The sequence below is a fragment of the Ochlerotatus camptorhynchus genome, unplaced genomic scaffold (genome assembly GCF_037179485.1).
Source record: "Ochlerotatus camptorhynchus isolate MF236.1 unplaced genomic scaffold, CSIRO-AGI_Acam_v1.1 ptg000102l, whole genome shotgun sequence".
Lineage (NCBI taxonomy): Eukaryota > Metazoa > Arthropoda > Insecta > Diptera > Culicidae > Ochlerotatus > Ochlerotatus camptorhynchus.
Genome location: NW_027040592.1, coordinates 3,717,699 through 3,741,313, shown reverse-complemented (window position 1 = coordinate 3,741,313; position 23,615 = coordinate 3,717,699). Strand labels below are relative to the sequence as shown.

The 23,615-nt window shown below is 41.9% G+C and overlaps 1 protein-coding gene across 1 annotated transcript in view; it reads left to right on the top strand.

Annotated features, from left to right (window-relative positions):
* CycD (cyclin D) overlaps positions 1-23,615 on the top strand; it is a 208,121-nt gene that overhangs the window by 65,245 nt on the left and 119,261 nt on the right. The window contains exon 2 of the mRNA XM_065219344.1: positions 21,448-21,669. Within this exon, the coding sequence (XP_065075416.1) occupies positions 21,448-21,669 (222 nt within the window). The remainder of the gene's footprint in view (positions 1-21,447; positions 21,670-23,615) is intronic.

Genomic DNA, 23,615 nt, shown 5'->3' with positions numbered 1-23,615 from the left:
CTCAATATCTTCCCGTAAGACGTAGTCTACGTCGAAAAAAAATGCTCAAATTTCACGATTTTGAATCATTTAGGAAATTCTGCGCCGAGTTTCGATAATTGACCAATTATTTCACGAGATCATAATCCCATAAACCAGGGCGTCAAACAAAAAGTTAAACATTTTTAAAACCTCGCTTAACGAAACAATCAATTCCCATTTCCGAACAACACCAGCCAAACAACAAACTGAAATGAATGTTTACATTTTTACACGGCTCCCCTAATCAGCTACCATGTTCCGATGAGGATCTCTCGCTTAATGAATATCCCATCACGATACAGATAAATCATCGCGCATTCATCAAACGAACCATCCACGCTTCAATTGAGACCTTCGACCAGAAAACCTACTTTTTTGTTGTTGTCGGCAGCCACGGTGGGATCGCCGAAATCAACATCCTGTTATCTAGCTCCCTAGGCAGCCAGCGGCTTTCGAATGCCCAATCAACCTTCGACTAATTCAAATCCTATCGGCACGGTAGCGTAATTCGATATTTTCCCATTCTGCTCGCAATCGCCTTTCCCATATATGGACACCCACGGCTCTTGTTTCTTTCATTACCGTCGTCGGCGTCGTCGTCGTTGTCTTGGAGCTTGGAAGGGCCCCGTCCCTACTATTACTGTTATTATTATTATTATTTCGAGGTGCGCTGCTTTTAATTAAGCCACTCACTGTCCGTCCCATCGGCCGACCATTAGACACGCAATCTAATTAAATGGGGGGTCACTTTGCTACGCGTCCACCGTCCACCCTTTTGTCGTCATGTTTATTTTGCTGTAACATTTATCTTGGGCTGCCTGCCGCGAACGAGACGACCGAGCTTCAAGGAAAGGGGGTTGTCCCAAAAGCTCACCTTGCTAAATGGGTTCAATTTACACATGCTTAGGCTCGCGGGACCCCTCACGCATGGCTGAATGGGCTCAGGATTGGGCGATTGCGCTGAATCGTATTAAAGCAGGCTCGATGGTTCTGGATCATCTTGCCCCTTAAAGGTCGTATAATGGGCATGGCCGTTTTGATGTTGATGTCATCCATCGCTTTCTACAATGCTTTGGCGTTAGATTAGTTTAGATTGAATCAGTCGAGATTGCCCAATACTAGTATTGATGAGCTCGTAATGTTGCGATGTATTTCTACTGCGGCTGAGAATCGATATTTGGTCGCAAAAAATCAGCTCAGGATCGCCCAATGCTGCCGCAACTTTGGGATCGCACGCTGATGTTGATTTATGGGAGGGTTCACGTCTAGTTTTATTTTTTTTTGGGGTCTAGAACGTTGCCGTGCCTAGCAGTTCCGAGAATGTCGCTGGTTGTTTGAAGTGGCTGGAAAAAGACCGTAATTAGCAGCCGCAAATGAAGTCACTTGTTGATTGGATGACGCAGAAGAAACTCGTCCGCCCGGAGTGGGACCCACAGCAGCAATTAGGAATGTAAATTCCTTCAGAAAAATCAAGCAAGAAATCCAGAAAACATGTGACCGAAGTAGCACATTTTTCCCGTGTCACACAAAGCGAGACACGTTTTTCTCGCTAAATACACACTCCAAGAGAGGGTTAGAGAACATGTGTTTGCGATTGCGTCTCCGAAATACACACATGCCTACTAAGTTTTTCGATCAAGTGGTGGAAAAAATTTGCTTCGCCATCAAATAGTTTCGCATTCGTCGCCCGTCGTCGTCGTCGTCGTTGTCTTTGCTGTGAATGGCAAACCGATCGTCGCACACCAGCAGCAACAACAACAACAACCCAGCTCGGCTCATCCGTTTTTCAAGTCTTTATTTTTATAACTCACATTTATCCATACGAAGAAAGCCACTGCGTGATAATCAGCGAAAACGGTCGCGTAATATTCAAAACGACGACGACGACGACGATGATCACATCGCATGGCAAGTGGCCCAACTACCTCCTGCAGAGCGCTGCGACTACTTCCCAAGACCAAGACCAAGATTGTAAAAAATGTGTGCTGTCAGTTGGTGCAGCCAGAAACGATGGCGTGCAGCAGCAAGTTCAAGTTTATGCACTTTGCAGCGCGCGCGTTTTAGACCTACGCTAGACGACCGGCCGTCGTCTTCATTGGCCCGAGGGTGACGACGGCGTCTGTGTCTAGCGAGTGCATAGACAAGCCGGGTTCCCTCTCGTCGTTTCGAGTTCGAGTTGAAAAAAATAGTAGTTTGAATAACAAGAACATGCCGAAGAAGAAGAAGAAGCAAGAAATGTAAACAACCGGGCGAGAGGGATTCCCTCAAGGTTTTGTGGCGGTTGATGAATTGCCGTGTCCGTCGTCGTCGTTGTCGGTGCATCGACCATGCTAGGAACCGAACGCTGCACTACTATGCACTGCATTGTGTGTGCGTGTGTGTTGATGCTGCGGATTTGGCGGGTAGATAAATGGGGAGAGGGCGATTGATTTGTTGGTCTGATTCGAGCGGACTGCTCGATAATTTTGTCGGATGCAATGTTCGGATGCGTTCACACTTTTTCGACATGATGATTAGATTTGACGTTTGATTTGTCGAATGAAATAGGTTTGTGTTTAATTTTCATTCGACTGATTCAGTAAATAGCCGCAATTGAGATAAAAATATTGACTTTTTTTTTTAATTTCACGTTTTTGAACCGCTAAAGAACTTGTGTTTTTATGGCACCCAGCAGCAAGGTAAACCGATTTCCTAGCCTATTTCACTATTCAATATTGTCCTGTGTATGATTTGACTGATTTTTATTTGCCAGTGTCATTGGCCGCTTTGAGAGCCTACTAAGAATTTTTAGAGCTTCAGAGATGTTCGGAGATCTACTGAGAAATGTGTTGAGCTTCAGCGTAGTTCGTAGATCTTGAGAACAGAACTTCAAAACTTCAGAAAATTTTGCAGAAAATAAAATAAATTTGCAGAAATTCAGAAAAATTCTCAAGAGAGATCGTAGATCTTCATATAAATGATCATAGAAATTTTCAAAACTTCAAGCAAGCTAAAATATTTTCAGATCAATTTGTAAAACTATAAGCGAAATCATTTTAAATCTTCAGGGAAATCCGCAGAACTTCAGACAAGTCCAAGAATCTACAGTGAAATGTAAAGAATTTCAAAAAAGTTTGGAAACCTACTGAAAAATTATTGAACATCAGAAAAGTTCGTAGATCTTCAGAAGACGGCAACAAAATTTTGAAAAACAAATACAGAACTTCTGAAAAATCGCAAGAATGGTCATAGATATTCAGATAAATTTGAAGACCTTCAAGAAAATGTGCAGATTTCTGATACATTTTTAAAATCTTAGAAATTTTAATGGATCTTCAGTTAAAATTTGCAGAACTTCAGGAGAGTTTGGCGATTTTTTTTAAAGTATTTATAGGGAAATTTGTAGGTTTTGAGAGAGACATTTAAAACTTCAAGGAAGCTCAAATGTGTTCAGATAAATTTTTGAGAACTTTAGGTAATTTAGAAGATCTTCAAGGAAATTTTCAGATCTTCAGGGTTGCCCGAGAGAATACAGAGGAATTACGGAGCTTCAGACAACTTTACAGAACTTCGAAGATATTTGCAGAACTTCAGAAGAGTAATAGATATTAAGAGAAATCTGCAGAACTGCTAGGAATTTTGCAGAACTTCAGAGACATTCAGTGGTTCAGAAAGCTTCACAGTTTCAGAAAAATGTGAGATCCTCAGAAAAAATCGTGAAATTTCACAAAAGTACTTCAATTCCAAAAACAAATCGCAGCGTAGTACGTAAGTCCAATATTTTGCAAAACTCCATGGAAGTTGGAAATGGATAGATCTGAAGAACTTCAGAGAAGTTCGTAGATCTTAAGAGAAGTCTGTAGAACTTCAGGAAGTTCGTACAGTTTTAGAAAAAAAAATGCAAAGCTTCATAGAAGTTCAGGAAAGTTCGCCGATCTTTAGAAGTATTAACACAACTTTAGAGAAATTCGTAAATCTTCCGAGAAATTTTAAAAACTTCAGCGATGGTCATATATTTTCAGATAATTTGTAGAGCTTGGGGGTATTTCAGATAAATCTGCAGAATTTTATGGAAATCCAAGAATCCACAAAGAATTTTACAGAACGTTAGAGAGGTTTGGAAATCTACAGATCAGAAATACAGTACTTCAGAAAACTTTACAGAATTTTAAAGAAATTTTAGGAACTTCGGAAAAGTTCAGAGAGTAGATCGTAAATCTGAAGATGTTTAAATAAATTTTCAAAATTTTATTGTGGTTCTTGAATGTTAAGAGAAATTTACAGAGCTTCATGGAAGTTCGCTGATCTTTAGAGATATTTGCACAACTTCAGAAAAAAATAGTAGATCTTCAGTTCTCTCTTCCGGGAAGCTTAAAAATTTCTGGGTAAACTTTTAATACTTTAGGGAATTGTGTAGATGTTCGGAGATATTTGCAATCATGAAAATCTACACCGAAAATTACAAAGCTTTCGAGAAGTGCACAGATTATAAGACATTTAGTGAACATCAGAGATACTTATTGATCTTTCTGCAGGGATTCAGGAACTTTGTAGATTTTTAGAGAAATTTGCAGAACTTCTGAAGCACACACAGAACTTCAAAGAAATCCACAGAACTACCGAGAAATTTGCAGATCTTCAGGAAAGTTTGTTGATCTCTGAAGATATATTACCAGAGAACAGAAACAAAACATCAGGAACGTCCGAAAGTCTTCAGAGAAACATGCAAAATTGAGTTCTTAACAAAAAATTTCATAACTCAAGGAATCATTTAGATCTTTAGAGTACTTTACCCTCTACCTTGTCGAAGGTTGGTATCGACATCCTGGCGAAGCTTTGAAATTCTTTTTCATCTTCATATCGCAGTTCTTGAAGGACCAGATCCCTGCCGGTGTTCCTCCTGAGCAACCATATCCTGCTCCACAAAGTTTACATTCTCCTTCTAATTTTATTTAAAATAATAAAAGCAAATACGTATGTCGAAGCTAGAGCAATTTTCCGCGGTAATTCATGATGGAATTATTTACTTTTGATTCCTGATACAGTTTTGTTTTGAAATCAAAATTGACAGTTCTTTCGACATGTGCAAGCAGTGTGAACACCAGCAAACAGGGGTGTTCGACAAAGTGGATCGAATGTAAATTCGAGCAGATTTTTCATTATTGAGGCGGTCAAATCAGACCAAGAAATCAGATAGTCTAAACGGACCTTTGGACTATATGATTTGTTGGTCTGATTCGAGCGGACTGCTCGATAATTTTGTCGGATGTAATGTTAGGACTCATCCAGCAAAATAGCCGAAAGTCAGGTGAAAATATTGATTTTTCTAAAATTTCACGGATTTGAACCGCTAAAGAACGCTTGATTTGTGTTTTAATGGCATCCAGTAGCAACCCTAATAAAATATGTATAGTTATTTTGCTTAACGACGTGATCAGGGTATCATCCAAACAATTTGTGGAATAGTTCAGTCATTTGGGTTATCGTTCTGGTAAGGTTTTTGACGTAGGACTACGTCTGTGATTTCTATATGGGGGTACACTTTGTGAAAACCAAAAATGGAACATGTAACAAAATTATGAAAGATTTTGAACGTTAATAACTCAGCTGCCCCTGGACCAATTTCAATAATTTTATCACCAATCGATCAGAAATATTTCTACGCATCTTCAGACTTTATCATTTTTCAAAATGTCACTATTTAAAATTGAACGGATGTGCAACTGTTGCTATGATAATCAAAATTATCATCGATTGCTTGCGAAAAGCGATTTCCCTAACACAGATTTCAAAGTTGAATTCCATCCGGTCTCCCCAAACGGTGTTTATTCTATCACCGCGTGGTGAGTGGTGGTGTTCTCCAGTACACAACGAACAGCTCCCTGCAAGCAGCGAGCTGCAGCTCACATGAGCATCCAGAGAAGGAGGAAGAAACCGCACCGCTATTGATTGGAATCAGTAGCTCTTCGTGAGTTGCTGTGGGCCATCTTTGTCAAGCGCGTCATACTAGAGTATAAACAGAGAGAACCCCGCACAAATTCCTATTCCTACGCAAAATACAAGCTCCTGCTGCAGTTGACAAATAAGATTTATTAAATAAGACCACGTAGTCCTATGTCACCATTGCGTACAACCCCATAGGGCTGTCCCTCGTAGTTTTTTTTTTAATTTGACTAAATGATAAATCAGCCTTGACAAATAATAAGCCTAATAAATACTCAACGTACAGAACGACATTTACCGATTCATAATCGAATTGGTACGTCAAAACGGGTTCTATAGGTGTCCAACCGTATATTTTGGGAAATTACATAAATATTAATAAGCATAATGAATATATAACAACATATAGAATGGATTTTACCGGTTCAGAATCGAATCGGTAAAATGAACCGGTATGAAAAAAAAAACTGGTAAACACGGTTCCAATCGTACTTTTTTTTTCGGGATAGCGGAAATGGATATAATGTCGGCCTAAATTCCCCTAATTTGGGCCCATACATAAATTCAGCAATCGACTAAATTTTCAATAGCGACCAAAAATATCCATTAGTACCGTCCCAATGGTTCATCTAGATAAAATTGATAAATAGTAGATTTTTAGCGATGGGCACAATCTTAGGTCCATAGGCCAACATTATAGCCATTTCTCCTAGTACAATTCATGTAGAATTGCCTTTACCGGTTCATACTTGAATCGGTAAAATTAACCGGCTATAGCCTTAACCGGTTATAACTTCATGCAATTTCCCAAAAAATACAGTTGAACAACAGTTGAACACCGATAAACCGGTTTCTTTGTAAAATGTAAGCGAGAAAAATTTGAAACGCAACTTGTATGGAACCTCTTCAGTCTTCTGTCCATTGCAAGGATTGATTTATTTCCTAAAATGCACACCCTTGTCTTCGTTGAGCGCTTCACCGGGAAAAACTGCGTAGCATTGGGCGATTTTCTGACGGTCATCGACTTTCCCGGCCTATAATCTAATACTTTCCAGTTTACGAAACCAAATCGAAAGTAAACAAAATCGGATTATAGAATCATTAACCGTTCCGAGCGAAAGCGCCCTTCAACAGCTCCTTCTCGCCTCCCGCCATCATTAGATTCGCACTCATCGCGCTGTCATTCGTTTTGACAAGCTCATCATTTCCGCTCTTCCTACTTTCGCTCGCTCTCTCTCTTTCGTCACTCCAATTTCCAACCGCAATTGTTTGATCTTCCTTTTTACCCTCCTGCCGTGTTCCCCGTACCCCCCCTTTTCGATCGCGTCCTCCTTGTTTGAGAAAATAATTATCGATCATTTATTATTGCACAATTACACGATTTATTGTGTGATTTAATTCGCTTCATTTTACCGTCCCGCTCCGAAGGTACTCAGCGCGCTACCTTTTCGGCTCCGTTCTCCTTCGACAAAGCCACCACCGGTACACAAACGATTCGAACCGGTTCCGCCCGTTCAGCTAAAATCGATCGACACGGCATCGGCAGCAGCAGCAGCAGCAGCAGTCACAGGAACTGCTCTCTGATCGATCGATCGATCGGAGGCGATCGATTGACCATGAAATGATACGAGCAAAAATTTCAAACACGCACTCCACGGTCCTAAGCTTGCCGTCTCCGTCTCTAGAGTGCCTAATTTTCCTTTTTTTTTTTAGTTACGACGTTTTTCGTTCGCTCTCCCCTTTCGGTTCGAATCAATAATGGAGGAAGAGTGCGGAACGAGGGCAAAAGTCGCGTCGGTTGATAATAATAACCTGAACATGATCAAGATCGTGGCGTAATAATTTCTTGTTGGCTGGTTGGTTGGTTGGTTGGTTGGTCAGTGGTGCCGCCGCCGCCGTCCGTACGAGGACGATCGATAAATTTGACTGAGCAACAATGTAATTTTTGACCCCCGAGGGAACGAAAAGACGGGGGGGGGAGGGGACGCAGGGTTTGGACAACAAATGATGAAAAATTGTTATTTCAATGGGAAGGTGTACTGAGAAAAACGGTGCGTTGATAATTTGATGCGCAGTGGGAATGGTTTTTTTGTTATCGTCCGTTTGACGGTTGGAATGCGGAATGTCGAGTGCATGTCGATCTAATGTCGGACGAGCGTCGGGTTCAAGTAGGGATGTTGGTGAAATGTTGGTAATGATTCGATAAAGTGTTTTAGGATCGCCCAATTTTGGATAAGTTTCGACTCAACGTCTACACGCTATTTCAAAAAATACCCAAATTTGGGTAGAATCCACCCAGATCTGTGAAAACTGAACCTACCCAAAAATTGGTAAACTATGTTGGAAGTGATTCATGTCGATGTTGTCAATTTGTCAACTTGTCACTCCCAACATAGTTTACCCATTTTTTGGGTATGTTCAGTTTTGATCGATCTGGGTGGACTCTACCAAAATTTGGGTAGTTTTAAAATAGCGTGTAAGCTAAGGAGGTTCCATCTTTACCTGTACATAATTTTGACTTTCAAGCTGCCTTTCAGCTTCCTGATGCTTCGCTTCGATACTTCTTAAAGCAACTCGTTTCTGCGACCTTCCCATGAAAGCTTTGATGCTTGGTAACAACAATTTCTAGACCTTTCATTCAAAAACTTACCTGCGAAGTCTTGTTATAGAATAATTCTGGACCTTGTTTTGTGATTCGTTAAGGCATCCATTATTGGATTCGGATCAAGCACCTACGATTACAAAGGATCCAAAGAAAGACTGTGACTATGAGAGGGCGTGAGTTTAGCAAGCCTTCAATCTGGACCCGCAACGTATGCCACTCTTCTTCGGTTAGTTTAGCTTTTCCTGCTGTGCGCTTCAGGAAGTATTTTGCTGATTCAACACCAGCCTCCCATAAACCTCCTACGTGTGATGATCGTGGAGGTATGGCATTCTAAATTCCTTGATAACATGGATTATCTGTTGTTGACGCAGAAGCACGTAGAGTTCATGCAGTTCCGAGCTTGCGCCGGCAAAATTAGTGACGTTGTCGCTAAAGATGTCGGATGGAAGCCCTCGACGACCAACGAACCTATGCAGAGCTGCTATACAGGCACTTGTCGTAAGGTTTGACACAAGCTCGATATGGATGCACTTTGTCGCCACTTGTCCTTTCTCGTAGACCGGCTTCCTTGGGTGTCCCGTTCCGAACGTAAATAGGTCCCGCAAAATCTATTCCCTGAAGCTTGGTAAGTTTCCCATGTAGATCTTGCTATCCACTGGATTGACTTTGAAACACACTATACACTTCCGGAGTTGTTGTCGGATAGCCTTCCGACCGTACCACTTAGACCAACGTGAAGGTTCTCGTTGTGAATAACTTGTATCAATAACTTCGTCACTTGATGCTCAGTCAACAGGAAGGATAGAAGGTTGCTTCTGATCGTGGCACACGTTGGCATACCTGATTCTTCCGTTAACCCGCAAGATTCCATTTTCATCGATCCAAGGATTCAGGCTTCGTAGTCTTCCTACATATCATCCCTGTTGTTCGTTCTTCTGACACTTGTCGATTTCTTCGCTTAACTGCTGCCGTTGAACCATTCTGACGATCTCATCTCCTTGACTGTAGCGTATTTCGAACCATCACCTACCATCCTGAGCTTCCACGACTTATTGTAGAAGCGGATAACTCAAGACATCACCCGCTGCTGCTGTCTGAAGCAACTGAACTTCGTAAGTACAGTAGATAATCAGCAGGTGTGGAGCCTTTCGTACCCAGCACAAGACCAACTCGCCATGAGCTGGAAGCCACACAGTTCAAGTCTAGGAATAGTAGCCTTGGATGTTACCCGAGATTTGCTGACCAGTAAGTGAACCTCCACCGCATTGTCTTCACAAATTCTTCTAAGGTAAACATACGTTCCGAAGGCTTCCAAAGTTGCGTTAGAGAAGGCGTGTATTTCGACTGAAATCCTCCGAGGCGAAACTAGCAGGCGTTCGAGCTTCAAATCCGTCAATGCTTGCAGAGCAACACATAATCGTTTCCATGCCTCCAACAGTTCCGGTGGTAGTTCTTAGCTTAGCAACAACCACCAAAGTTGCGACCTATCACAATCACGATCGTCAAACAGCTGATGTTAGTAACCTATCAATCTGCTTGTCGAAGCACTCTCCATGACCATCCAACAAATTGACAAAAGAAGTAAAAAGCAACTGGCGAATGTCGTCTTCGGTGGTGCTCCATCACCGATCTAGTCATTTCCCACAATCACGACACTCATCTGTGCTCGTTTTGAACTAGTTGCTGCTTTGCTTGCTTATGTGAGTGTGTTGGTGAGTGAGCCCAACACATTCCGTTTCATTTTGCCAGCTCTGTTTGTAACTCACACAGTTGCGTGTGCCGAGACGAACTTGGAATGCGTAGGCATTGTTTTCATTTTTCTCCTGTCGTATCGCTTTTTCTCATCATCGTACTGCAGAAGTCTTCACTGTTTTCGTTGTGCTTTACATCATCAGCAGCGGGTGTTACGTGCTGCCTGTGAGCAGCGACCATTACTGGTGATTGTTGTTTGCCATGGCTTTACCTCTCACTGCGTGACAAAACGTTGTGTCAGCGATAGTCAGTTAATGCTCTAACGAGTGTCGAGTGAGTGTCATGATATTTTGCATCATTGACAACCACCACCGGTGGTGCCAAGATTTTGGCGATCTCAGAGAGAATGAAACGTTTCGTTACCGGTTGCGAATGATCAGCTTGGGCAATGTGAAATCTCAATTGGTCGTTTGACGGATTTCAAAGTAAGCCATCCCGTCCCGTACGTTACCGTAGTATGGGTCTCCAGAAAATACGCAGGAACTTGGTATGCTCAAGGCTTACTGCAATCATCCTGAACATTTTCGAACCATCTAAAGTAAAAACGACGGTATATATTCGAAACCGAACGAGAGGATCTTGTATGGTTGGTCCCACCATAAGCGTGTCGTTTAGTGATAGGCCATAAGTAGATTTTGCAGATGCATCAAATAGAGTGCGTAACTTCGTGGTAGATGACGAAGGTTTCAGTATAGCATGGTGCGGTAGAAAGTAGCCTTCCGATGCGTCTTCCGTTTCGTTCAGAACTCGGCAATAGCCAAGCCGAATGTACTCTTCAACAAATTCACAATACGTCTTCTTGAGTTTCGCATCTCGGTTCAATTTCTTCTCGAGGTAGGAAAACCGTTGCAGAGTCGTCCGCTTGAGTCCCTCATAGTAGTTTTCCGTATAGTAGTCCTCACATGTCACCTCTTCCGACGACATTCTCGTAGTAGTAGAAACTTCTTCAGATTCCCAGAACTTCTCAATCAGCTTGTCCAAGTTTGGTTCTTGATCCGCCACAATGCAACGGATCATCTTGTAGTTCCACGCTGTAGAATCGACGAGTCCTCCGACCACCCAGCCGAACACAGTGTATTGTAACAATGGTAAATTGTCGGCAAGCTTGAATTTACCTGATTTCCCTCGTAGTAGCACCATCAACACCAATAACTTTGACATCCACCGACTGTCGTTTGACTTGCAGCAAACTGTTGATGAGTAACACGGCAGGCCTTCCCTGAACTTCGGCTGGACTTCCCTGAACTTCGTCAGGACTTCCCTGAACTTCGGCAGGAGTTCCCTGAAGTTCGACAAAACTTCCCTGAACTTTGGCAGAACTTCCCTGAACTTTGGCAGAACTTCCCTGAACTTCAGAAGAACTTCTCTGAATTTCGGCAGGAGTTCACTGAACTTCGGGAGGAGTTCTCTGAACTTCGGGAGGAGTTCCCTGAACTTCGGCGGGAGTTCCCTGAACTTCGGCGGGAGTTCCCTTAACTTCAGTAAGACTTCCCTGAACTTTGGCAGGCCTTCCCTGAACTACGGCAGGACTTCCCTGAGCTTCGTCAGAACTTCTCTGAACTTCGGCGGGACTTCCCTGATTTCGAAGAATTGAAATGGCAGGACTTCCCTGAATTTGGAATCTTGGAATGGAAGTTGTCATTTCAGTAGTAGAACTATTATAATTATACAATAATGTTGTATTTACGAATGTGGTAAAAATTTCAATACTTCCCATTTTGCTAATTTGCAATGCTTGTTGGTATTGGTGCATTTTGAATTTGGGTGTGATTCGAACGGGTGTGGAGTCAGTATCAACGGAAAAGCATTAACTTTCACCTTAAAGAAACTGAATTGCGTAAAGAGGCGACATCTTATCCATTTGACAGGTCCAGTGCTGTAAATTCTCAAAATCATTTGAACCTTTTTGATGAAAATGAGAAAAGTAGCTATTCGCTACCATAGGGGACGGCCTTCGAATTTGATATCAGTTGCTGAGCCATTTGACGAAGGCATGAATCATTCTCATTTGAGAAACGATATATATCATTCAATTGAGTGTAAGCTACACATAAACCGAGGAAGCGACTCTATCTACGATGCAGGAAAGATTGTGTTTTGCTGTGGCTAGCTGCGCGCACGCTGAGTAGATATAAAGAAGATTGACAACGATTCTGAAGATTTCCTGCAAAAAGATTATCCGCGATGCAAGTAGATGCGAGAAATAAAAGAAGATTTTTCGAAGATTGATTCGCTAGTGTCAGATTTGTTGAGCATCTAGACTTGAGATTTAGATGTGTCGCCCCCCTCGACATAAACGGAGCTCTGGTCGACATTCCGGCGAGAAAGCTAAGCCAACCCGACACCAACCTGACTTCTACCAAACCCCAACCCGATGTTGACCCGACATGAACCCAAAATTGACCCAACAACAACACGACATTGGGTCGACATCGACTTTAAATTAGCCTTACATTGATCCAACATCGGGTCGACTTGTCTGTTCGGGACCATTTTTCTGGATGTTTTTTCCATACTCCACTCTCGTATATCAAATGATAGCGAGTGACTCAATTGACAGTGACGATGAGCTTAGAATGAGAAAGGGGCTCTTCAAATTATGGACATGTGAGAATTCGTTTACACATAATTGATGGAATGGTTGTATTGGTTCATCTTCAATCCAATGATATGAAAATTTACAGCACTGGACAGGTCTTCTGCTCTGCTTCTGACTTTGACAGATAATAGATTTTTCGAATTTTTACATGTCGTCTCTTTATAAATTCTGGACGTCTGTCAAAATTCGTTCCAATCGAACCGTCAAAATGCGCTGTTTTGCTCGATTGGATCAACTTTTTTTCAATTTTGCGGCGACAGTCGTCCATAATTTTACTGGAGTGCTTTACTCAGACCCGGATCTAATGTGCCCTCTAGTCTTGTCCGAAGAACGCTTCAGCCCCGTTTACACTTTCATTTTGTTCTTTTAAAAAAAATTGACAAATTTCCCGTTTACTGATCCTTCCCTCCACGTGCGCACTCCATACAGCCATTGATCCGAATCGCAAATTGCTCGCGATTTCGGACAACTACTGTGGGGGCCATTCCGTTGTTGTCAAAAATAGCTCCGACCCAGCTGATTCGCGTTGATGACGATCTAGACGACGACGCGCATAAATTGGAACAAATTGGCTCAAATTGGTCGCGTCCTTCCGCAAAAGGACTCCCGTTGCCGAGAAGAGAGTTTTGAGTGCGGCCCGCGCGAATGCCGAAAAGGAAGTGTCAAATTTTGACACTCTACCCCCCTGGCAACGCACTCAATCTAGCAGGCCCTCGTCCCAGTCCCAGTGCTGATGAAACGGGCGTCTCGTCACGGTCAATTTATCAATGAAGAGACAGCTGTTTCTCGTCGTCGGCGGTGGTCGTTCGGGTTTCTTATCATTCTATGACCTTTCCTCCCGGGGACAGTTTTAGTTTTTTTTTTTCGGTTGAGGACAATCGTCCGTCTGTTCTCTGCGACGGAAGATACCGGAAATCACAAATTAAACTGCGCGCGCGATGACACATGTATGTGCGAAAGGCCCCACAACGTGAATGACAACCCCTGGCCGCCGTAGACGACCGAGAGCGTTGTTGTTATGAATGAATATTGATTGATCAAATCCCTCGGGGGGAAGGAAGAAGCGAGGGGGGTAGGTGACTGTCATACAATGGATCGAAAAATGAATCCGAAATTCCACGCAACTTGCAAGCCAGCAAAGAGCGCTGGTCTTCTGCTTCAAACGGGGCGTTATCGAATTTTATGGCAGTCCGATCTCGCTGCTATAATCGCATATACGAATTTCTGGACGACTCAAGGGGATCGCTTCCATCGCATGCTTGATTCGCTTATTCAAGTCGAATATTGAGCTAATGATAAAATTATGCAAATTTCGGGACGGCTTTGGGGTGTCCCCTTCCTCCGGGTGAAGATTAGCATCACCCCTAGCGGCGAGCGGTGATGGAAAAGTTCTGTTCCGATGTCCCACTTTGTGATTAGTGTCCCTCGTTCGACCGACGACAGTGGCAACAAAAACAAAGACCCCTTGGCGCAGACACAGATCGCGGTAGGCCACGGCGGTGTTTCGCGGGCCTTGATGGTGTCTCAGGGCCACCGGAAAAGATCGCGCCGCGGACTGCGCAGACATGAGCCAGACGGTAGCCTAGAGAGACAGACCCGAACGAAGCGAAGAGGTGTCGTAATGGTAGCGAATGGAATAGACTGCCGAAAGTGCGGACGTGCGTAAGCCGCTGTAGGGGTGTGTATGTGTGTATGTGTGCGTGAACAATGGGACCGAGGGCCACACGAATTCGCAATTTCGGTGCGTTGGAAAATTTGCACGGCTGCGCGGTACAAACTGCGGCTGCTTCGATTGGCTTCGGCCTTGACTGCGGTGTCTCACACCAAGCGTTGCCATATGTCAGGAAAATTATAAAGACCGCATTTCTAGACCAACAATTGAAACAGGCGGAACATCCAAACGGTAAACAATGGGCTTTAAACGTAAATTTCTCGAGAATGGATGTGTTTTGATTCTCGAGAAATTTGCGTTTACTGCCATTGTTTACGTTTGTGATGACAGCGGTGACTTTTTTCCGTTTACCATCCGCATTAATCTCGATTTTTCGACTAAACAAACCCTGGCAACTCTGCCCGCACCACACACACACACACAGTAGGCTATAGAGCCCGTAGATTGCCAGGTTGGAATGGCAGATCAAATTTTGCCGAATTTTACGAGTCTTTTATCTCCGTATGTTTGACGTACTCTAACGAGTTGTTGTTCGGTACATATTTTATTCGCTTTTAATTAAGCCGACCAGCAGCAGCGGGGTGGCTGCCCAAAGGCAGTGCGGCATTTGGTGGAACGTTGCGTGTCTTTGTTGTACGGCGGCGGTCGTTGGTGCCTCCAGGTGATCGTCGGACATGATTTATTGAGTGAGACAAAAATTATACCCCTCCGCTCGCGTGCTTGGTTGGTCGATATTCGCCGCTGGCAACACTGTCCGACGATCGGGAACTGTCAAAAAATGCGCAGATTATTAAAAGTCGATTTATTTTGAAATTTAAAATTATCACTCCAATGCGGGTAGGGGGTGCAATCGAAGCAATCCGGAATAATTACTTCGCTACGGCGCAGAGCGCCGTAACTAATGCCATTTTGGTTGGAGACTGTTCCACTAGGTGTTTGTTTTTTTTCTCTTGTGTTGTTCCTTCGGCTGGTTGCTGCGGACATTTAAAAATTAAATATCCACACCACACTCGCGAAGCGACGGGCTTCGGAGCCGGGATCACGCTCTGGCGTCGTTGCTTCTCCGTTGGGGGAAAAAGATCGGCCGTAGACATGAATAGTTTTTGCCCCGCGAAGATTGATTTGAAATTCCGATTGGATTGACGCCACTGACCGATCGCCTGCCTGACACGGGGCTCAAGATCTACTACGGATGAGTGTTTATTTTCAAAACCGAATCCAGTTTTCTGGTCTATATTCCGGTCTCAAGTCAAAATTTGGTCTGATAACACATCTACAAGCATTTGCCAAAGAACCGTGGAGGTTCCCTAATAATCCTGCAAATATATGCAAGTAAATAAAGTGAAAAAGGCAGTAGGTCAGTTTTTACCCTGTCTGATCCAGGTAACCACCAATGGATATTCGGCCTGGTAGGCAGACACAACTTGACTACATTTTTCTCATAAACTGTACACTTAAGTGAGTAAATGTTAAAAATTTCTTCCATTTTGGTTGAAAAATTAGCTACAGGCGAATTTTTAAAGCTCAAACGCAATGTGGGCGGAAGCGGAACGGAAACGGAAAGTTTGACAGTTGTCACAAATGACATCAGGATGTCTAACTGAAGTCGGTTTGGTTCTAACTAGTTTTCAATCCGACAAGTAGGCTTCCTCAGATCGGGCTTTTCCGCTTCCGCTGTAATTGCGCTTGGGCCTTTAACAACGATTTCAGAACAGCTATGAACTTCACTGAACTTCAAGAAAAATCCTCATCTACGAATTTGAGAAGTTGCCTGAAATGAATGGAAGTTTGCCAAAAAATCCAGGAAGCTCATTGAGCTATTTTGAAATAAGGTCTCTGACAAACTGCTACGAATATACCTCATTAATATGTATTTTTTTTATTTCAAAAATTAACTGGTTTACGGCTCCGTGAAGTCCTTTGGAAATTTGAGCCTAATAAATAAACTGATTGGATAAAAAACAAACTGCTACGAAGTTTTATATATTGAAATTAAGATCCCTGAAATTCTTAGAAATTTTCAGAAATTCTATAAAGTTTTCCGCAAGACGAAGTTTCCGGAACTTGTTCCAAACTTCAACAATTTGCCGTGACATTAAAAGCGGGTCCCCGAAAATTCATGAGATTCCCTGAAATTAAACGATTTTTCCTTAACTTCTATGAACTTCCTCGTGCTTTTACAAAGCTCCCACTTAAACTCAGTTTCCTGAATTTCTACAAATTTCCCTACGAAGTTCCCAGAAATCCTACCAAGTTTCCTCCGATGAGAGCCAGCCTTTGGCTGAACGAAACCTACGAAGTTTCCTGAATTTATGATCTTCTGTGAAGTCACTGAAGCTTTGCGATCAAAAAATTTCTCTGAATTTATCTGAGGTTCGTCAAATTTTTGGAAAGTTCAATTCAGTTCTACGAAATTCCATTTGGGGAATTTCTTCAGACTTTTTGGCACTTCTATGAAGTTTAATGAAGTTCTTCTAAGAGCGCTAAGCTTCTAAAACTTTTGCTGCACTTCTAGAAATATTCCTAAACTTCTACGCAGTTTCCTGAACTTCTATGAAGTTCCCTATTTTTCTACGAAGTCTCATGAAGTTTCCTGATTTTTTTCAATGTTTCCTGAAGTTCTACGAAGTTCTCTGAAGATCTCTAAAGTTGTACAGAATTCACTGAACCTTAACTGAATTATCTGCATTTCTATGAAGTAAGATAAAATTCTATATAATGTGCTGAACTTCTTGAAAGTTTTCTAAGCTTCTACGCAGTTTTCTGAACTTCTACGAAGTTTCCTTAAATTCTACAAAGTTTCCTGAAATTCTATACGAAGTCTCATGAAGTTTCCTGGTATTTTCGATGTTCCCTGAATTTATACGAAGTTTCCTAAAATTCTACGAAGTCTCATGAAGTTTCCTGATTTTTTCGATGTTCCCTGAATTTCTACGAAGTTTCCTGAATTTCTACGAAGTTTCCTGAATTTCTACGTAGTTTCCTGAAATTCTACGAAGTCTCATGAAGTTTCTTGTTTTTTATGGTTCCTTAATTTCTACGAAGTTTCCTGAAATTCTACGAAGTCTCATGAAGTTTCCTGATTTTTTTCGATGTTTCCTGAATTCCTACGAAGTTTCCTGAAATTCTACGAAGTCTCATGAATTTTCCTGATTTTTTTTCAATGTTCCCTGAATTTCTACAAAGTTTTCTGAAATTCTGTGAAGTCTCATGAAGTTTCCTGATTTTTTAGATGTTCCCTGAATTTCTACGTAGTTTCCTGAAATTCTACGAAGTCTCTTGAAGTTTCTTGTTTTTTATGGTTCCTTAATTTCTACGAAGTTTCCTGAAAGTCTACGAAGTCTCATGAAGTTTCCTGATTTTTTTTTCGATGTTCCCTGAATTTCTGCGAAGTTTCCTGAAATTCTACGAAGTCCCATGAAGTTTCCTGATTTTTTAGATGTTGCCTGAATTTCTACGAAGTTCCCTGAAATTCTACGAAGTCTAATGAAGTTTCCTGAGTTTTTACAATGTTCCCTGAATTTCTACAAAGTTTTCTGAAATTCTATGAAGTCTCATAGAGTTTCCTGATTTTTTTTCAACGTTCCCTGAATTTCTACGAAGTTTCCTGAACATCTATGAAGTCTCATGAAGTTTCCTGATTTTTTTCGATGTTCCCTGAATTTCTACAAAGTTTTCTGAAATTCTACGAAGTCTCATGAAGTTTCCTGATTTTTTAGATGTTCCCTGAATTTCTACGAAGTTTTCTGAAATTCTACGAAGTCTCATGAAGTTTCCTGATTTTTTCGATGTTCCCTGAATTTCTACGAAGTTTCCTGAATTTCTACGTAATTTCCTGAAATTCTACGAAGTTTCATGAAGTTTCGTGCTATTTATGGTTCCTTAATTTCCACGAATTTTCCTGAAAGTCTACGAAGTCTCATGAAGTTTCCTGATATTTTTTTCAATGTTCCCTGAATTTCTGCGAAGTTTCCTGAAATTCTACGAAGTCTCATAAAGTTTCCTGATTTTTTCGATGTTCCCTGAATTTCTACGAAATTTCCTGAAATTCTAGTTTCCTGAACATCTATGAAGTCTCATGAAGTTTCCTGATGTTTTTCGATGTTCCCTGAATTTTTACGTAGTTTCCTGAAATTCTACGAAGGCTCATGAAGTTTCTTGTTTTTATGGTTCCTTAATTTCTACGAAGTTTCCTGAAATTCTACGAAGTCTCATGAAGTTTCCTGATTTTTGTCGATGTTCCCTGAATTTCTAAGAAGTTTCCTGAAATTCTATGAAGTCTCATGAACTTTCCTGATTTTTTTCGATGTTCACTGAATTTCTACGAAGTTTCCTGAATGTCTACGAAGTTTCTTGAAATTCTATACGAAGTCTCATGAAGTTTCCTGATTTTTTTTGATGTTCTCTGAATTTCTACGAAGTTCCCTGAAATTCTACGAAGTCTCATTAAGTTTCCTGATTTTTTTTCGATGTTCCCCGAATTTCTACTAAGTTTCCTAAAACTCTACGGAGTCTAATGAAGTTTCCTGATTTTTTTCGATGTTTCCTAAATTTCTACGAAGGTTCCTGAAATTATGAAGTCTCATGAGGTTTCCTGATTTTTTCAATGTTGCCTGAATTTCTACGAAGTTTCCTGAAGTTCTATACGAATTCTCATGAAGTTTCCTGATTTTTGTCGATGTTCCCTGAATTTCTAAGAAGTTTCCTGAAATTCTATTCGAAGTCTCATGAAGTTTCCTGATTTTCGTCTATGTTCCCTGAATTTCTACGAAGTCTCATGAAGTTTCCTGATTTTTTTTTTCAATATTCCCTGAATTTCTACAAAGTTTCTTGAAATTCTACGGAGTCTCATGAAGTTTCCTGATTTTTTTTCAATATTCCCTGAATTTCTTCAAAGTTTCCCGAAATTCTACGAAGTCACACGAAGTTTCCTTATTTTTTAGATGTTCCCTGAATTCCTTCGAAGTGCCTTGAAGCTCTACGAAGTCTCATAAAATTTCCTGTTTTTTTAGATGTTCGCTGAATTTCTCTGAAGTTCCCTGAAGCACTTTGAAGTTGTACAGAACTCACTTAACTTTTATTGAATTATTTGTATTTCTATGAAGTTCAATGAAGTTCTTCGAAGATCGCTAAACTTCTACAAAGTAAGATTCTTCTAAAGTAAGTAAGAACTTCTTTAATAATGTGTTGCACTTCTAGAAAGTTTCTTAAACTTCTACGCAGTTTCCTGAATTTCTACGAAGTTTCCTGTAATTCTATACGAAGTCTCATGAAGTTTCCTGATTTTTTACAATGTTCCTTGAAATTCTTCGAAGTTTTCTAAAGCTCTATTACATTGCCAGAAAGCCTACGAAGTTTTCTAGAAATTCTACGATGGTCCCCTATCGGTTTAGAAAAATCCTTGAACTTCAAAGAATTTCTATAAATTTATCAACGGTTCGCTAAATGTTTACAAAGTTCAATTAAGGTTTACAGAGTTAATAAAACTTCTACTGAATTCCTATGAAGTTCAATGAAGTTCTTGGAAGTTCGCTAAACTTCTGCAAAGTAAGGCGAACTTCTAAATAAATTTAAACAATCTTTTAAATTTGTCGAACCCCTTAACGGAATCCCTCTATGAAGAGCTTTGAGTGTGTTGGTTTATTTACTTTAAATTCCGTTATAATTGCTTATCTTTTGACAGATACGCGTAGTTCGTCTACTACTTGATGAAGTCTGCAAAGCTCGTCATAATTATGAAAAGTTTCGTGCAAACCGATTCGTTATTTGGCGTGGAACTGCTCAAAGTGAGGTTAGCTTTTGCGGGCACTGATCACTTGCAGCCGAATAACAATCAAAAGGCAGTGCTGCCATATTTCTTGCCAAGTGGTACTCTATTTTCGTATGATCATCACTTTGTTCTGAAACTCACTGAATTGTAAATAATCTTACTGCTACATGCTGTTCAACTATGACAGAAGTGAAACCTAACCACACAATCCAATGTACTTCAAAAACGGTGCATGTTTTCCGGAACAATAATCTCTCGAATAAATTACCCGTGTCAGAGACCTCGCTGGAACACCGTACGGCACTGCCGTTATAGCTTCAATCTTTAAACGATGCAAATTTACCTTTTTTTTAATACTGTCAACATATGCGTAAACGATGCCGGTAGAGGCCGCCCCACAGAGCCCCAGCTGTGCCAACTGTCATCCCATATCATTGCTTTCTGCCACTAGCGCCATCTGTGTCTCGCCGCGTCCGCCCGTGACGGGCGGGGGCGGGGGTTAGAACTTTAATTTTCGCCGATTCATATTGACCGTGTATTTATAATTTATGTTTGTGTTTGGTTACCATGATAACCGCTTCCGCCTTGGTGCCGTTGGCGGAATTTCTCAGCACCTACTAAATAGTGGCGGAATGCATCGTCGTCATCATCGTTGCGCCCACTACAATCTATATGATCGCCTGCTTGCTCGTTTTCAGCCCCTTCTTATCTGGGATGCGATGCGGACATTGGGTAAATATTTGCCAAACCTTAGAGACAGCCAGGTACGAGGTACGGACGTGAGAAATGCGTACAAACAGCTGTCTTTTCAGCGCCCTCTGCCTGCAACTAGAACTCAACTTCAACTCGAGAGTGGCTTTGCGTTCGCTCTGGTGATAAGGCGGCCGGAAAGGTCGCCCTTCTCTAGACTCTTATAACTCAATGTAACCACAATGTTGCGTGTGCGTGTCAATATTGACACTTTTCCCTGCATTGGTAGTGCGGCGTCTTCGTCTAATGTTCTTGTAGTCGCAGCTCGTTTCGCCAGTTCATTGAATATTAATATGCGCATTGTTGTCCAAACATATTCTACTAACTTTCCCCCCTGCTTTCCTATCCACTTTCAGCTATGCGAGGAACAAAACTGCCAGGAAGAGGTCTCACTGCTCAGTCTTAGCTATATGGACCGGTTTCTCAGCTTGGTGCCGATCCGAAAAACACACCTCCAGATACTGGCCACGGCGTGCCTGCTGTTGGCGTCGAAACTCCGCGAACCAAACTACAAGGCCCTGCCCGTGGAGCTGCTAGTATTCTACACCGATCACAGTATCACCAAGAAGGATCTGATCGTAAGTATCGTACTTGTTTGTTTGTGCGAAATCCGTGGGGCTACGGGCAAGGTCACAGTTGCTGTTCATCCGGGAAGCCAACCGCGGGTTCCTAAATTGGTCGATAAAGGGGGGCGCTTTTGCACCCCTCTTTCGGTCATTAAATATTCATAAGCGAGAAGCTGCGCGGCATAAATCAGTCTTAGTCCTTTTAAAATGCAGATCGGTGCGGATATGTCGGAACTCAGGGATGAATTCGGGTTGTTTGATTTGATCGAACTTATCGTTTATCTGTCAAAACTATCTCACTCAAGCCGATCAATGGATTAGGTCCTAAGCAACTTTTATCGATTGTCCTTCGTTAATGTCTTACTACAAACCCGTTTCATGACAGATAATAGCTTCTTTTATCGAACTGTGTGTTGAAAACGGCATGGATCCATGGACCTAATCCATTATTCGGCTTGATCTGAGCTCCAACCCTGATCGAGGAAAGGAATGCACTGTCCACGTCCCATTTTCTCGTCGCTCGGTGTTAGTTTACAGTTGATTTCGCCATTCGCACCGGGCGAATAAATTACCCGGCCATGTAAAACGTTTCGTCTTTCGTTGCACTCTTCGTGTTTGACCCCCGAAAAAAAAAACACAAAATTCCAGCGAATGTGTATCGATGCATTGCTCTGCGGTCGGCACGGATCGATCGATCGATCGATCGGTGCAGGAAGCGAAGGGGACACGTTTGACTTATCTCAGATGTTGGCACAACATTCGGCCTTTGTTCTGACACTTTGCTCCTCGTCCTCCTCCGGTTGACGACGACGCATCATCATCAGTGAAGGGCGCAGATTCACGATGACGGCCGGAGCACTGAGTTGCAATCGCAGAAAAGGAGGAATGTGGTGCCAATTAGAAATAATTTATGGGCGTTGCAATCGGGGCGGATTGCAGAGAAAGCGCCCTTCGGGTAGTGGTTGACTTTTGGTGACAGTTTGACAGTTAGTGCAAATCCCGCCTAAGATTTAAAAAAAAAAACCGCACCTAGGATTTCATTCATCCCGTAATTTTTATTGAGCATAGCACCATAACCTCACTTTTTTTTTTTTCTTCCGTGGAATCAACTTCTAAGAAATTCAAAACAAAACCTTCCCATCGCCAACGAACGTATTCAGAAGGTGAGAACAAGCTCATAGACCGGCATTTTTCGTTTTATTACTTTATTTGTGTGACTTTTCGGAATTTTAGAGCCTGGATTCGATTGGAATCGCCTGATGATCGGCTCTTCCCGCGCGCCCCCTATCAGAAACGATCAATCACTTCTGGATCTCGCTTTAACGATTATTGCAAGCCCGGTGGTGATTCTTGATTTCAAATTTTTGTGAAAAATGTCAGATCTAATCGGCCGGTTCTCCCGTCGTCGTGATGCATCTCCGGCGAGCCCAAAAGAGCGTGTAAGGAGGTAAATAAATAATATCAAAAGTAATTTTTATTACCGTAATTTATCAACGCGCAGAATGAATGAGTTGGAGAGCGAGAAAAAGGTGAAGTCACGGAACGAGATTAGAGTTGGCAGATAAGATTGCAGGCAGCGCTCTTCACGCGCTCTCTCATGCGAGTCACTCGTCGGTGAGCTTACCGATTGTGGTTGTCCTGCGCAAAATTCACCAGAAATCGTTACAGGATACATTTTGCCGAAGAGATTGGGGTTGACCGGGACCTTTTGATCCTTTTCGAACGACCATCATCATCTTCTTCAAGTGCAACCTCTTGATCCTTCCAGGAATCGATCGATCCTACAAATTCCTTCGACTAGTTGCTCTCACTCACTTCGAACACACAAATAAAAACGGGTCATAAAATCGAACGGATGCCAGGAATGTTGACGTTCCACGGCAGTGACTCTCACTTTTTATGACGAAACTCAAAAAATAAATCCATCTTTGTTAAGGTGAGAAGCGCCGCCATGTTTC